Raw genomic sequence first — 13,960 nt, forward strand, 5'->3', positions numbered from 1 at the left:
TGCTTATCCTTATCCTTATGCTTATCCTTATCCTTATGCTTATCCTTATCCTTATGCTTATCCTTATCCTTATCCTTATCCTTATCCTTATCCTTATCCTTATCCTTATCCTTATTCTTATCCTAATCCTTAATCTAATCCTAATCCTAGTCCTAACCTACAATCCTACTCTAAACCTGTTTAGGAATAAATAAATGGTCCTGATGTGATTGTCACATTTTTGTCTCCTTCCTCTTCACTGCAATAATCAGTGGCACCAGGCTGGACGCAGGCTCAGCATATCTTACAAATGGATGCTGCCCAAAGGGAAAAAAACCAAATCAACAAAATACAATGAACCATGACTTTCCAAGCTCAGTGCTTCACAGGATTGCTCCTGCCCCTAGAAGGATGCAGGAAGAGGAACAATGGGACCGTCTACACCTCCATCTTGATGTGCAGGATTTTGCCATCACAGGCAAACCTGGCCCAGAATCTCACTCACCCATTTATACAGGTGTCTTCATCTTGCTGAGATTTTAGCCCTGCCAGTGCTCTAGAAATGGTGCTTTCTGTCCTTGGAGTTTCTTCTTTTCAGGAAACTCCAAAGCCTCTCATTGGTCCCTCTCTTTGTAAGACAGGCACTGTGCTGATTTCCGCAGGGAGACAGAGCAGTGTCTACCTTTCCATGCCCTGCCCCTTGTGTGCTGGTCGGCACCTTCCTTCCCAGCAGGGCCAGCCCAGGGGCACTGGGCCCTGCAGTTCCCACTCTGCCACACAACCTGGCAGCAACCCTGGCACAGTTCCCGTCTGCTTGAGGGTGCCAGGCAGCAGATGGGGCTGGGACAAGTCCCTCCTGGCTGTCTCTGTTTGTGGCAGAAACCTCTAAGGGTGGGCTGGGGGGCACAAACCAGGGCCCCTCAGAGGCTCAGAGTGAACCCCCACAGCCCCTCCTGCCCACAGCCAAATCTCTGACTGCTCAGCTGGGACTGGCTTCCTTGGGTTCCTGCACCTCCATTTCATGTCTCTGTACCCTGCATTGCTCTACTTCAATTCTTTTGACATTAGGTAAAACTGAACACAGCACCAAATTAAAAAACTAAGAGCGTGACAGAAACAGAAAACAGAGCACCTCTCCTCTCAGGAAATGTAGAGAGAGGTGGAGTTATTCAGCTTTGTGAAGAACAGGCCCCAGGGAGACTTTATTGCCACTTTCCAAGACTTCAGAGTGGCTTTGAAGAACGTGGGGGACATCTTTTTTAACTAGGCCAATTACAATAGGATGTGGGTGAATATTTTTAAACAAAATGGGGATCAAGTCAGAGTAGGTCTAAGGAAGAACTTGTTTACTCGGAGCATGGTGCCACCCTGGCACAGGTTGCCCCAAGAGCTTGTAGGTGCCCCGTCCCTGCAACCATTTCAAGTCAGGTGGGAAAGGGCTCTGAGCTACCTGCTCTCTTTCAAGATGTCCCTGCTCATTGCAGGACACTTGCACCAGAGGACCTTTAGAGGGCCCTGCCAGCCCAGCCCAGTCTAGGATTCCTCACCATTTTCATTTGAAGAGCCCCAAGAGTGGAAGTGAGGAAGAAGAGGGCTCATCTGATGTCTTGGACTTGAGTGGAGGAGGAGCCCATCCCTCAGAGCCTGTTTCACCTGCAGCCCCTTCACATTTTACCTGCAGGAGCTCCTTGGCAGACCAGCGCTGCTCCTCATCTCTCTGCAGGCAGCAGCTCAGGAAGTCACGCAGCAAAGCTGAGAGGAGCTTGGGATGCTGCAGTTTTGGGGTCCCTACTTTGGCTATCAGGCGTCGAGCCTGGAGAAAAAAACCCATGAGGCTCCACCTGCTGCTTTCACATCTCTAAGGCTCTCCCAGATCCCTTTGTTTAGCCTCTGTTCCTCAGTGGCAGTTACTGCCCTGACAGAGACCCAGAGATGACTTTCCTTTCCCAACCAAAAATCCAAACCCTGATGCGGCCACAGCTTTTCCACCATCCCACAGATCTTGCCTTGGCAGCTGATTTCATTGACTGACCTAGTTAGTGGGAACTACATCAGCAAAAGCATGTTTACTTCTCTGAGGATTCATACCAGTTTTAGAGGCTTTATGGAAGAGGGACTGTGCTATACTAACTAATTTCAAGGGTTAGTTCATGGAAGGCATCTCTGCACTGCTTGTTGGTCCTTTAAGCACACGTGCCTTAGAACAAAACTCATCAAGCTTTTTGTGCTGTTCTTGAAAACAATGGGAATTGGAAGAAAAGAAAGAAAATCCATCAGGTAATCCCCAGGTAAGGAAATAAAGATTTACAAACTCATCTTCAACACAGCCACATTAAGATGCCTGCTGCGGTGTATTGGGATGGAAATGCTTGCTTGGGCACACAGGTGCCACCTGCAGCTCTGTCTCTCAGCAGTCTGAAAATTGCAGCTTCCCATTTTGCAGCAAAAGACAAAATTGTCATGGTCAGAAGAAGGAGAGGTGCCATCCCTATGGTCACCCTCTGCTCATTTGGCTACTCAAGTCAATGCATTAGTGGTAGGCCCATCTCAGAAAGTGCCAGGAAACAAACGGGAGGTTTTGGCAGGCTCTCCACATCACCAGGCTCTGGCTTGGTGACACAGAGAACGTGCCTTGGGCTGTGAAAAAACATGGTCACTAAATGCAGTACAGCAGCACTGCACAAGAAGCAGAAGAGACTCAGTGGCCTTTACACACTCATGCCCAGGTTGCAGGCATGTTTCCCAGTGAGAAGAAACTGCACACTGGGTTAGGTTCCCCTCTAAAGACTACAGTTTTAGAAACTTTGTTGGGTTTGGGTTTCCTTCCTTCATTTATGGAAAGATAACAGAAGTTCTAAGATGCTTGTTTCCTTTTTCTGGGGCCATCTCCACAGACAAAAGAACTGGAACCACTTATAACCCAAAGGAAAGTGTTTCCTGAGAATGGAGTTTGTTTGCATGTGGTAAGGCTTGAGTTCGACCACTGATGTATCCAAATCTACAGCAGATGCTGATGTGTTGCAGGGACATTTTTAGAGGGGACCTTGGTGGAAGTAGTTCCAGCAGATGGCAATGGGATTTTGTCCAATGGCATGCAGGGAATGGGACAGGTGAGAAAGACAGTGGGATCGGTGAGTATTTGCTGCTTACCGAGGCATGACTTTGGTCCCAGTAAGGAGGTTCTTTTTCTAACATTTCAATCCCCACAATTCCAAAAGACCATATGTCCACTTTGGGGCCATATGGTTGACCTGTCGCCACTTCAGGCGCCATCCACCAAGGAGTCCCGGCTACCAAGCACGGTCTGCTCTGCTCAGAGTTGAGCTGAGTAGAGAGGCCAAAATCAGCTGAGGAGAAAGAAAAATACTGGTTTTATTTTAATTCTGTGCAATTGGGAAAGCAAGCAAAAGAATTCCCCAGTAGAGGTTTGAAAATGTGCTGTTGAATCTCCTGACAATGGCAACTTAAAAAATCCCCTGATTTTTTACACTGCCTCCAGCAGAGGCTTTTGTTCTTTGGAAACTTTAGACTTGTAGCTCCCTCCCTCTTCCTGGACACACACAGGATAACACTACTCTTGACTTCTTGTTCCTTGTCCTATCTCTGTGCACGTGGCAACTGAGCCCTCAGCTCACAGTGGGTGTCCCTGCGCTGCCACCAGCACCATTTTTGGGGAGCTGGCTGTCACTCCAAGCAGCCCCACACCCACATCCCTGGAACGCTTCACCTGACCAAGAATCTACTGACTCAGCTTGACAGAGCCATCGGTTCTGAGAAGGATGTTGTCACTCTTAACATCTCGATGGATCACATTGTTTGAATGAAGAAAATCCAGTCCTTGCAGGCACTGAGAGAGGAAAGAGAAAGAGGAGGGCAAAAATGAGTGATGTGATTTCATCACACGAGAAAGAAACAAAGAATCTAAAAGATTCCCGCTCCAGGGGAATGGGGAGTAATGGCAGAACACAGTGCCATTGAGAGGAAGAGCTTGCTGCTCCAACACTTGCCGAGCAGGACCTTTCTGAGGAAAGGCATGTCAGCTTTGGAAAGAGCAACAGCACCTGCTCTTTTAGACTTTCCCCTGCAAACCAGCCAGGATGACTCCTGCTGCAGTGGATGTGCTCAGAAGCAAAGAGCATTTTGGCTGCACTTCTATCCTTCTTAGCTAAGGACTGAGAGAATCGAGTCTAACTTTTTTCTTTGCTGTTTGTTTCAAATCCTGCCACCAGCACCTTTGCTTTAACAGGCAAGGAATGCAGTGAGGACAGAAAAAAGTTTAGCGAGGCAAGATGGGGAACAGCAAATACAAGAGGCGGAGCGAGAGTACAACAGTAGGAGATAAGAGTACTGGCACTGAGTACAGTGAGTGCAGGGCCACTGGCAGGCCTTTCACTTGAGATGCTTTTACTTGCCCATAGCATACCAGCCACACAGAAACAAAGCTTGGCACATGAAATCACTCCTGTTCTGAGCCCCTGTTCCCAGACAATCCTGCCCAAGGCCTCAGAAGCACAGATGGGATTGCTGACCTCCCGACTGATGGCTGCAATGTGGTCTTCAGACAGGAAGGTCTTGCGGATGACATCACTCAGGGTGCCTCCATCCATGTACTCCATTACCAGCCAGAGTTCCTCACCCAGAAGGTAGCTGAAAGAAGGAAACAAGGCCGGGGAGATAAACATGCATGACTACCTTGATGTTTTGCTTCCGAGTTTCTTGTTTCCAGGTGCCTTTGTGACTAGGACAGAATCAAAGGAATAGACAATCTGCAGTCTGTGCAGTCTGGAGGAGAAAGGCACAGCAGTGAAAAAGGAGATGTCTTAGAGATGTCTTAGATGGCCAGCAGGTGAAAAATGCAGTTTAGTAACAGCCCAGGTAAAAACCTGTCAGGCATGGTGGTTCTGGAAATAAGCACCAAGTCTTCCTGGCATGCCCAGCAATGACAAAGAGGGGCAACGATCTAAGAGAAGTCCACTTTAGGATGGTTCATCAGCATTTAAGAAACTTTAAAAAATCAATCCCGAAAAAATGTGGAGGCAATGTACTCTGAGGGTGTTGACTTAGTAAGATACAGCTGACCCAGGTTTCAGTAATTTTGGAATAATTTTCAAACGACAAGTGGCAGGGAAAACTCATGCAGACAAGATGCACTCTCCTCACATCCATTGGAGATGAGTAAAGAAATATGAATAAATAAAAATTAACAGGTCTACTTTCTGCCACTGACCAAAGTGGATTTTTAACCTCTCATGTTTGCTGTATGTAAATGCCCCTTGATGGGATAAGACCATGACCTCTCACCTGTCTAAATAATTCACAACACTGGGACTCCTACACTTCTTCATGATCATGATTTCATTAACAGTTAGTTCCTTCGTTCTCAGTCCTTGAAGATGTATTTTCTTTATGGCCACCTAAAATGACATTAAAAATCAGTAACTCGAGAAGTTGGTGGCACGAGACGACAACGCACATGGAGCAAGTGATTTTGCAATGACACAGCTGAGCTGTGCCAAACTGCCTTGTGATTAGGCACTGCAGTAATTAGGAACTGACATTCCAACAGCCCATTTCTCTGCTCCCTTGGGGGACAGTTACAGGACATGTGGGGCCACTGACGTTTTGCCTTGTCCACTTGGTAACAGTGGTGTCTCAGCTATCACCCACAAACCTCTGACCACACTCTCTGCTGCTTTGTTTGGGATTCAGAAGAAGTAATCCATGCCTTAATACTCTGTGCATACATCTTGGGCTATGGGCATGGCTTAGGGCTTTTAGGGACACCTTGCAGATCTCTCCCTACGTGCAGTTCCCAAGTGAAGCACTGCAGGTGGCTAAGGAACTACCAGTAGCTTTCAGATGGATTTGCTGGCAGCCAGAAATAAGAATTCAGGACTCTGAAGCTGTAGCCCCAAAGAGCAGTGAGGTGCTCTAAGGCACCACCTTTGTTTTAGCAATGGAGAGTGAGTGAGCACGTCCTTCTGTGAAAGGAACCGCTGCCTCCGTGCCTTCCTTCTGGCAGCTGAGGAGGACAAAGTCCCAAATGTATTGTGCAGGCTGGCACCAGTCTGTGCTTCTTGTGCCTTTTCAGCACAGCTCTGCCCAGAGCTCCAACCACAGCTCACACCAGAGGGGAAAGCCCTCATGTGCAGCAGAGTCTGTGGGGCTTGTTGACATTTACCTCTCCTCCTGTGGCATTGTTGAGTGCTCTGACCACTTGTCCAAAACCCCTAGAAACAAAACAGAAGCAGAGAAAGGAGAAGCTGTTCAGCTCCTAGAGTGAAAGCCAGCCCACACAGGAGATGTCTGCTGGAAGTGTCAAAAACCTGCGGGAGGCAGGAGGGCTCTGCCGGAAGGCAGATGATGCATTTTCCTCTCCTCCAGTGCATGGGCACTGGGCCTGTTTCTGAAGCACTGGGGTTCAACTTCTAAAGGGAGTTTAGTCATTCCTCTTGGGTTTCACTTTCTAAACTGTGTGGTTCCTATCCTGACCACAGAGTATTTCCTTCTGCAAAGCAGGGGAAAGAAATGTTCTTGGGAACTGTTATCTCACACAGCTTTGATAGAGGCTAGGTTGCTCTTTCAGGCAAGCAAGTTTCTTCTTTTCTCATTAATGGGGCAGTATGATTTGGAGACATACAAAAATGCTAAGGAAATTAACACAGAGCTGTCCCACACTTGAGACACAAGGAGATCTTCCACGTCCTGTTCCTTGATGCAGGCAAGACCTTGGCAGCACGGAGATGTCTCTGACAATGCCTTCTGAGCACACTCACAAATTCTGAGCAGCACTGAGAGATGGGGTCATCTTATCCCCAGTGTGTGAACATGTTTGCAGCTGGCCTGACTTCACACTGGATAGACATTCCACCAGAAAAACACCTGGGCCATGGCTGTGCAGGAGTAACTGTGGTTGGACTCACCCGCTGCCAATGTGTTCCATTTCGGTGTATATCCTAAAGGGATTTTCCTGGTTCACCATTCTCTCTGAGGGAAACAAAATGCGGGATGGTGACTTTAAAGCAGAGATCCCAGCTTCCAGGAGATACAAAAGGCAGCCCCACTGTCTGGGGCTCTGAGCCCTTTGTGGTCAGCTGGGTAACAACAACCACAACCACAACAGCAACAGGACAGGCAGCCCTGCAGTGCAGATGGCTGGCACAGAGACTGATTTTGTACAGTCCTTTGAAGAGTTCTCTTGACAGGAAACAAAGCATGGGGAGATGTATTCCCAGGAGAGAAGGATATCTTCCCCACCCTTTCAGCAGTTGGCCAAAGGAATTTATTTCCATTTGTAAACCAGAGCAGCTCATGCTATAACTGATCCCAAAGGGGCTTTCAGCATCAGGAGCCTGACCTGTTTATGAGCAGGCTGAGCTCAAAGATGCCCCTCTCCCAGCTAAGGAAGGCTGCAGCCTCTGCAGTCCCTCCAGCCCTCAGGGGCAGGGCAGCTAGCACATCAAGGCTGGCAAAGCCCAAGCATGAGCACTGGCAAGCAGTGGGAAGAAGCCACAGCAAGCCTGAGCCTCTTACAAGCTGTTGCCCCCATTGAGGACACGACAGGATGGGCTTTGAGATCAGCCACACTGAGGGTGTGTGTGGGCAAAAAGTGCCCTTTTTGTCCCAACAGGTGATAGCAGACACAGAATCCACTGGGCTCTGGTCTCAGCCCCACCAGGTCTTATCTGAGAGCACAGCACTGGCAGCTGTTACAGGCAAGAAGCAGATTCATTGGGTTGTGCTGCAGAATCACAAAGGACTTGATGTGTTTTCCTGGAGACTGATCTGAGCAGGGCTTGGGCCAATGGGTAGGATTCTAACAGTCATGGGAAAGAGTGGGAATTGGGTATGGAAAAGTGCCATGGATCTGAGGAATATACCATGGCTGGGCTGGAGGCTCTCTCCTGAGAAATGCCTGTAGTACAGTTTTATCTGATCATGCCACTTGGATGCGTCTCTTGGACTCATCTTGATAAGCATAAAACTAGAAGATTAAATAAAGGTTGCTACAAAAGTATCGCTTTTTTCTTTGGGGGCACATGGAAAACATCTCTTGCTCTCTATTTGTCCTGTAACCTGTTGTCCTTCCAAAATAGTTCTTATTGACAAAAAGATAGCATTCTTGTCAAAATAAACTGCAGATGTAGTAGTGGTAACAGTAGCAGTCATAAAAATGCCATCAGTAAGACATGGGGCAGAAGGGTGCTTTCAGGATGGAGAAAAACCAACTCCACTAAAAAAGCCCCACAAACCATAAACCAAAAAAACCCAAAACACAAAAAAAACCCGCCACAGAAAAAAAAAAAAAGGCCTCCACAAAAAATAAAAAACACAAAAACATGGCCCCACTCCCAAAAAAAAAGTCCCCAACCAAAAAGACAAAACTCCAAAACCAGTCCATTTCTGTGAAGTTTTTTGCTCTGATTACTGGTTCGAAGTCAGGAGTCTAAGGAGAATTTAGGAAAGTAAAAATTCTGTTCAGTTTGGCACTAGCACACGAGACTTGTCTAGATCATTTGCAAGGTCACAGCCTTCTGTTGATCCCAGAACATCCCCTGCTTCAACCTTTAGCACAGAGAGAAGCTCAGGCAAACCCAAGCTAGTCCAAGGTGCCCTCAGAGGCAGCAGGAACACCCAGAGCTCTCTCTCGCTGCCTCGGAGCACAGCACTTCCTCTGGGGAGTCCTAAATGGCCCTGTGACACCAAACTCAGGAGGAGCATTTGGTACAGCTCTGCTGACACCTGCCCACAACACACTGTCCCTCAGACAAGAAACACCCCAGACGTACCCAGCATCTCCAGGTGCTTCTTCTCAGTCTCCTCTTTCAGGGAGATGAAGTAACTGCCCGAGCTTGAGCTCCGAGCTTCGACAGAAAGGCTTCCTTGGGATGATGCTGCTGCGGCAGCAGGATCAGAGCCCATGATGTGCTGGACCTGGAGCACTTCTGGTGGGCACTGTTCCTGTGCCTCACTCCAAACTTGGGGCCCTTCATTGCCAGACATTGGCTGGAATTCTTTGCAGGCTGCCCGGTGAGATGTCAACACTCGCACCTCAAGTCAAACAGAACAAAGCAGTCAGACACTACAGCTTGTCCCTGTCAGCCAGGAGTCGTTGACTGTGAGGAAAGGCAAAGAAGAGATTGACAAGGGATACAGACAGCTTGTTTCAGTCCTCCATCTGGGTCACCACGTTCCACTGTACAAACACTTGAAGGAATAAGGACAGCAGGAATAGGCCAGAAGAACAGAGCAGCAGTGGAGATTGAGCACACCAGGAAATGTCCTTCAGAGTGACTGTGATACACACTAGAGCAGGATCGCACTCAGAGGCATGGCCCCACTCCCTGCTGCTCTGAGTGGAAAGGCAAGAAGGGCAGAAACCACCAGTTTGGTGACTGCAGTGACTGCATCCCACTTTCACTCATTCTAGAGCCTGAGGGAGGCGATTAAGTTTCTCTCTGACAATTTTCATTTCTTCCTCCAGCCTCTTCTCCCTTGCCCTGTTGCTAGCCTCAGAGTCCTGCAGCTCTGCCTGCACATGTCCTTTGATAGACTGTAAAGGAGAAGGGAAAGGACACTTCATGAGTGGAGTGGCTGCCACTCTTTCACTCACCTGGTTTTGTTGATGGCTCCTGTGCTGATGGAGATTCTCCTCTTGAATTCTTCCCATGTCTTCCCTGTTCTTTCTCTTCACATCCATGATGGCACTCTGAGCTTCGGGCAGCTCTGCTTGTGGCTCTGCCTTGATCTTCTGTGCACACAAATGCAGAGCAAGTGACTGGGAGCTGCCATCAAGCTCAGCTTTTTCCTCTTGCAGCCTCAAAATCACATTTATTCAGCCACTTCTTTCTGCTTCCCTCCCCACATCTGCTTCCATTGCAAACCTCCTGTCCCAGGGCTGATCTCTGCAAATTCCAAGGCCCTGTGCTTTCAGTGCCTGTGGGACTTCCTGGCCTCCCCAGTCCCAAGAGCTCTGGTTTATGCCCCTCTTCCTGCCCTTCCCTCTGTCTCCTGGCCAGTCAGGCTCACCTGGCCATTCTCCTGTGGCTCTTCCACCTGCTGCCTGATCTGCTCTTCCTGCTCTCGGGCTGGGCACAGCTCTCCCTGAGTCTGGCATGGCATCTCTGATGAAGCACTCTGCTCCTGCTCTTTCTCTAGAAGCACCTGCACAGAAAGCAAGAGAAGATGGGTTTCAACTTCCCACATGACCTTTGTGGGTCAAGACTCAAAGACTGCTGGGCTCACACGTTCCAAAAGCACTGTGCTGCTGCTCTGCTGGGTCATTCTCTGCCCGAGAGGAGGCACAGATTCCAAAGTGACCCTGGCCTTATAATCAGGGGCCATCTGGGATTGAAGCTTAAACAGCCTCTCAGGCAGCTGACAGGGAAGGTGTGGCATTTCTCAAGGGTCTGGTGAGGGCCTCCCTCTGCTTCTGCCATGTCCTGTTTGTCTTTCTGTAGTGACTGACACCCCACCATGTCCCACAGCTCCATCCTGGCTCTGCAGGTGGCATCCTGGGTGAGCTCAGCCCTTGTGAGAGACACTCCTGGAGTTCATGTTCTCTTCAGGCCTGCACCAGCATTTCTGCCTTTCTGACATCCACTCTCTTGCTAGAAAACCTGGTCATTCAGGAGATGAGGATGCATGCAAAGATCTCTGATGGAGGTCACAGAGCCTCTATGGCCACCTCAGTACATGGAGGAAGACCAAAGTCCCTCTTCTGTCAACTGAGAATTCTGACCAGCAGAAAAAGACACTCTCCTAAGGTCCCATGAACGAATGCACTTACACAGCCCTGAGGAAGCCAGTGAAGGAAACCATGTGTCATGTAATGCATGGCATGTATGACCAGAGTCACCAAACACCACCTAAACATGGAATTGTTGCACCTCTCTAGGACAGGCAGAAATTGAAAGAATTAACAGGAGACATCAGGACACAAAAAGCCTAAGGAGGAAAACAATTCTGAATGGAAAAACCATCATATCTGGAGGGGGAAACATCTCTGCCTGCTCAGAATTGGTCGAGGGAACATGTCTCTAATCCTCTCCAGAAGGGATGCTTTTGGTGATCTTTGCATCCCCAACTGCCTTGGGCCAGAGCCAGGAAGATTCAGTTATGTAAATGTTACATAGATAGATAGGTAGGAAGATAGACAGATAGATCTCACTACTATAATCTCCAGTTACTGCCCTCTCTGTTGCTGCACACATCAAACCTGGTAGCCAGTGTGCCGATCAGCAGCAATCCTGAAATTGTTCTCCTGTTCCTCAAAAAAGCACATTCTTGGGGAATGTGGAGATTGTAGGTCCTTATGGAAAGGAGTCAGACCCAGAGCATTGCAGTGGGAACTGCACTCTTTGTGCATCTGTGCTCGGGCAAGTTCTCTTGGACTCAACCACACTGACAGTGCTAAAGTGGCTGGAATAGAAATGCAGCCCAGCCCCTTCCAGTTTCTGTGATCTCTGAGGAGCAGATGGAATGCAAGGACATTGACCTCGGGCTAAATTTGCAAACACGTCACACAGTGATTCTCAGGGCTGTTGAAAAACAGAGACAGTGTTAAACCCAAAGTGATCTTTAAGGCCATGCATGAAGGCTTGGAAACACAAATGCTCCATCTGCATCAAGGTAAAAAAAGGGTGCGAAATGCCTTCCAGAGCTTGATAAGGGCAGAAAAGATGGTGCAGCAGCATCCTTGCTTGCTAGAAAAAGAGAAAATGAACAGGGCTTTTCCTCCTAGGAAACCCACAAACCACAAGATGGAAGTGTCAACCACTCCAGTATCTTAAGCCCTTGGATGCAGTGATGGCAAGTTTGGCACTGAAACAGCCCTTGTGCTGAGCACTGTCATGCAGGGATTGATGGAAGTCTGCCTGGAGGTGCCTCAAGAGCCTCCCATTGTCCAGGCTGAAGCTCCCTCAGCACCTCCTCACGGGCCTTGTGCTCCACCCCCTTGCCCAGCTCCCCTGTCCTTCTGTGCACACGCTGCAGCCCCTCCATGACTCTCTGCTTCCCAGGGGCCCACAGTGCACACAGCACTCCAGCTGTGGCCGCGGCGCTGCCCAGCACAGGGCCACGCTCACTGCCCTGCTCCTGCTGCCCCACTGCTGCTGACACAGGCCACCATGCCCTTGGCCTTCTTGGCCACCTGGCCACACGCTGACTCATCTGCAGCTACTCAAGGCCGGCAGCAAGCCTGCGTCCTTTAGGCCCATGCAGCTCCGCAGCCACAAAGGTGCCCATTTCACCTCAGATACAGCAGGAACAACTGCAGGTTGGCCTTCCTGTTCTGAGCAACACAAGACAGCAGTCAAAGACTTGCAGCATCACCCCCACTCTTGGCTCCAATGCACTTGCCAAAGCTTCATTCTTCACCACTAAACAGATCAGCCGAAAGTTTCCCCATCTGGTGTTTGAACCTTCCCAAAAGCCAAAACACAGCTGGGCCAACAGTGTCTCTACAAGTGAAGAATGACTCAAGAAAACTGCAGAACACTCCCACAAGCCAAAGACACCTTTCCAAAAAGGGAAAAGAAGCAAACAAAGCCTTTTGACCTCCAGCACTACCATGTGTGCCCTTGGCCATGACATCGCAGAAGCCCAGAGATGGAGCTTCCCTGAACCAAGCAGACAGAAGCACAGCTGAAGCCCCCAACTCTGCACTGCCCCAACAGGACAGGTCAAAGGCCAATTTCTCGCTGTCACTCCCTGCAGGAAATGGCTACGTCCTGCAGGACTCCGGTACTCAGCATTCTCGGCCAGACACAGCAAGTGCTGGCTGCTCAGAAACTTGCATCTCTGCCTTGCACTAAAGACAGCGCCCCCCACAACGGGCACTTACTCTCTTGAAATGATGAGCAGGCCGTGGTCTGACCATGGCTGGACAAAGGCAGTGGTCGTCTTTCTCATTATCCTTCTCTCTGGCTTCTTCTTCAATAGCAGAGAGAGCCAGGGGGAAGACGGCTCTTGCTTTCCTCACCTGTGACAAGAGAGAATCATAAGGACACGACGTTACCTGATGCCTATAACCTTGTTTCTCCTCATACCCACCGCCACCTCTTCTAAGGAGAAATCATCAACTTTGTTAGCAATGGCATTCTAAGTCACTCCAACCAGATTAAAATGGGCACATTCAAAAAAACAGCACATGGCTATGACTTCGATATTCCTCCCTGGCTATTTGCAGGAAAATTTATCTCTACAAAAGGCAGTTTTTGGTTCTTGAAAGCACTGAAATGGAAAAGTAGGAAAGAGCCAGCAAGGTCTTTGCAACTGCTTAGCAGATATGGAAAAGCAAAAAGGGCTCAGAATCCCTTCCAGTGCCTATAAGGACAGGAAAGTTTTTGCGGAAGCATCCCTACTTGCTGGAGAAAGAGAAAATGTATAGGGCTTCTCCTCCTAGGAAACTCACAAACCACAAGATGGAAGTGGCACCCACTCCAGAGTCTAAAGCCCTTGGATGCAGTGATGGCATGTTTGGCACTGAAACGGCCCTTGCGCTGAGCACGGTCATGTAGGGATTGATGGAAGTCTGCCTGGAGGTGCCTCAAGAGCCTCCCATTGTCCAGGCTGAAGCTCCCTCAGCACCTCCTCACTGGCCTTGTGCTCCACCCCCTTGCCCAGCTCCCCTGTCCTTCTGTGCACACGCTGCAGCCCCTCCATGACTCTCTGCTTCCCACGGGCCCACAGTGCACACAGCACTCCAGCTGTGGCCGCAGCGCTGCCCAGCACAGGGCCACGCTCACTGCCCTGCTCCTGCTGCCCCACTGCTGCTGACACAGGCCACCATGCCCTTGGCCTTCTTGGCCACCTGGCCACACGCTGCCTCATCTTCAGCTACTCAAGGTCACCAGCCCTGCGTCCTTTTGGGCAACGCAGCTCCCCAGACACAATGGTGCCCATTTCACTTCAGATACAGCAGGCACCATTGCAAGATGGTCTACCTCTTCCGAGAAACACAAGACAGCAGGCAAGGACT

General features: G+C 49.3%; 1 protein-coding gene across 1 annotated transcript; it reads right to left on the reverse strand.

The window, feature by feature from the left end:
• Positions 1-212: 212 nt before the first annotated feature.
• On the reverse strand, positions 213-8,901 carry LOC131569167 (serine/threonine-protein kinase PAK 3-like). Its single transcript, XM_058821390.1, has 9 exons — positions 8,769-8,901; positions 6,903-6,966; positions 6,161-6,209; positions 5,281-5,393; positions 4,509-4,626; positions 3,727-3,826; positions 3,130-3,326; positions 1,655-1,792; positions 213-296 (listed from the first exon to the last, which is right to left on the reverse strand). Exons 1-9 carry the CDS (start codon positions 8,899-8,901, stop codon positions 213-215), a joined length of 996 nt encoding a protein of 331 aa, XP_058677373.1.
• Positions 8,902-13,960: the final 5,059 nt, after the last annotated feature.

The sequence above is a fragment of the Ammospiza caudacuta genome, chromosome 29 (assembly GCF_027887145.1).
Source record: "Ammospiza caudacuta isolate bAmmCau1 chromosome 29, bAmmCau1.pri, whole genome shotgun sequence".
NCBI lineage: Eukaryota > Metazoa > Chordata > Aves > Passeriformes > Passerellidae > Ammospiza > Ammospiza caudacuta.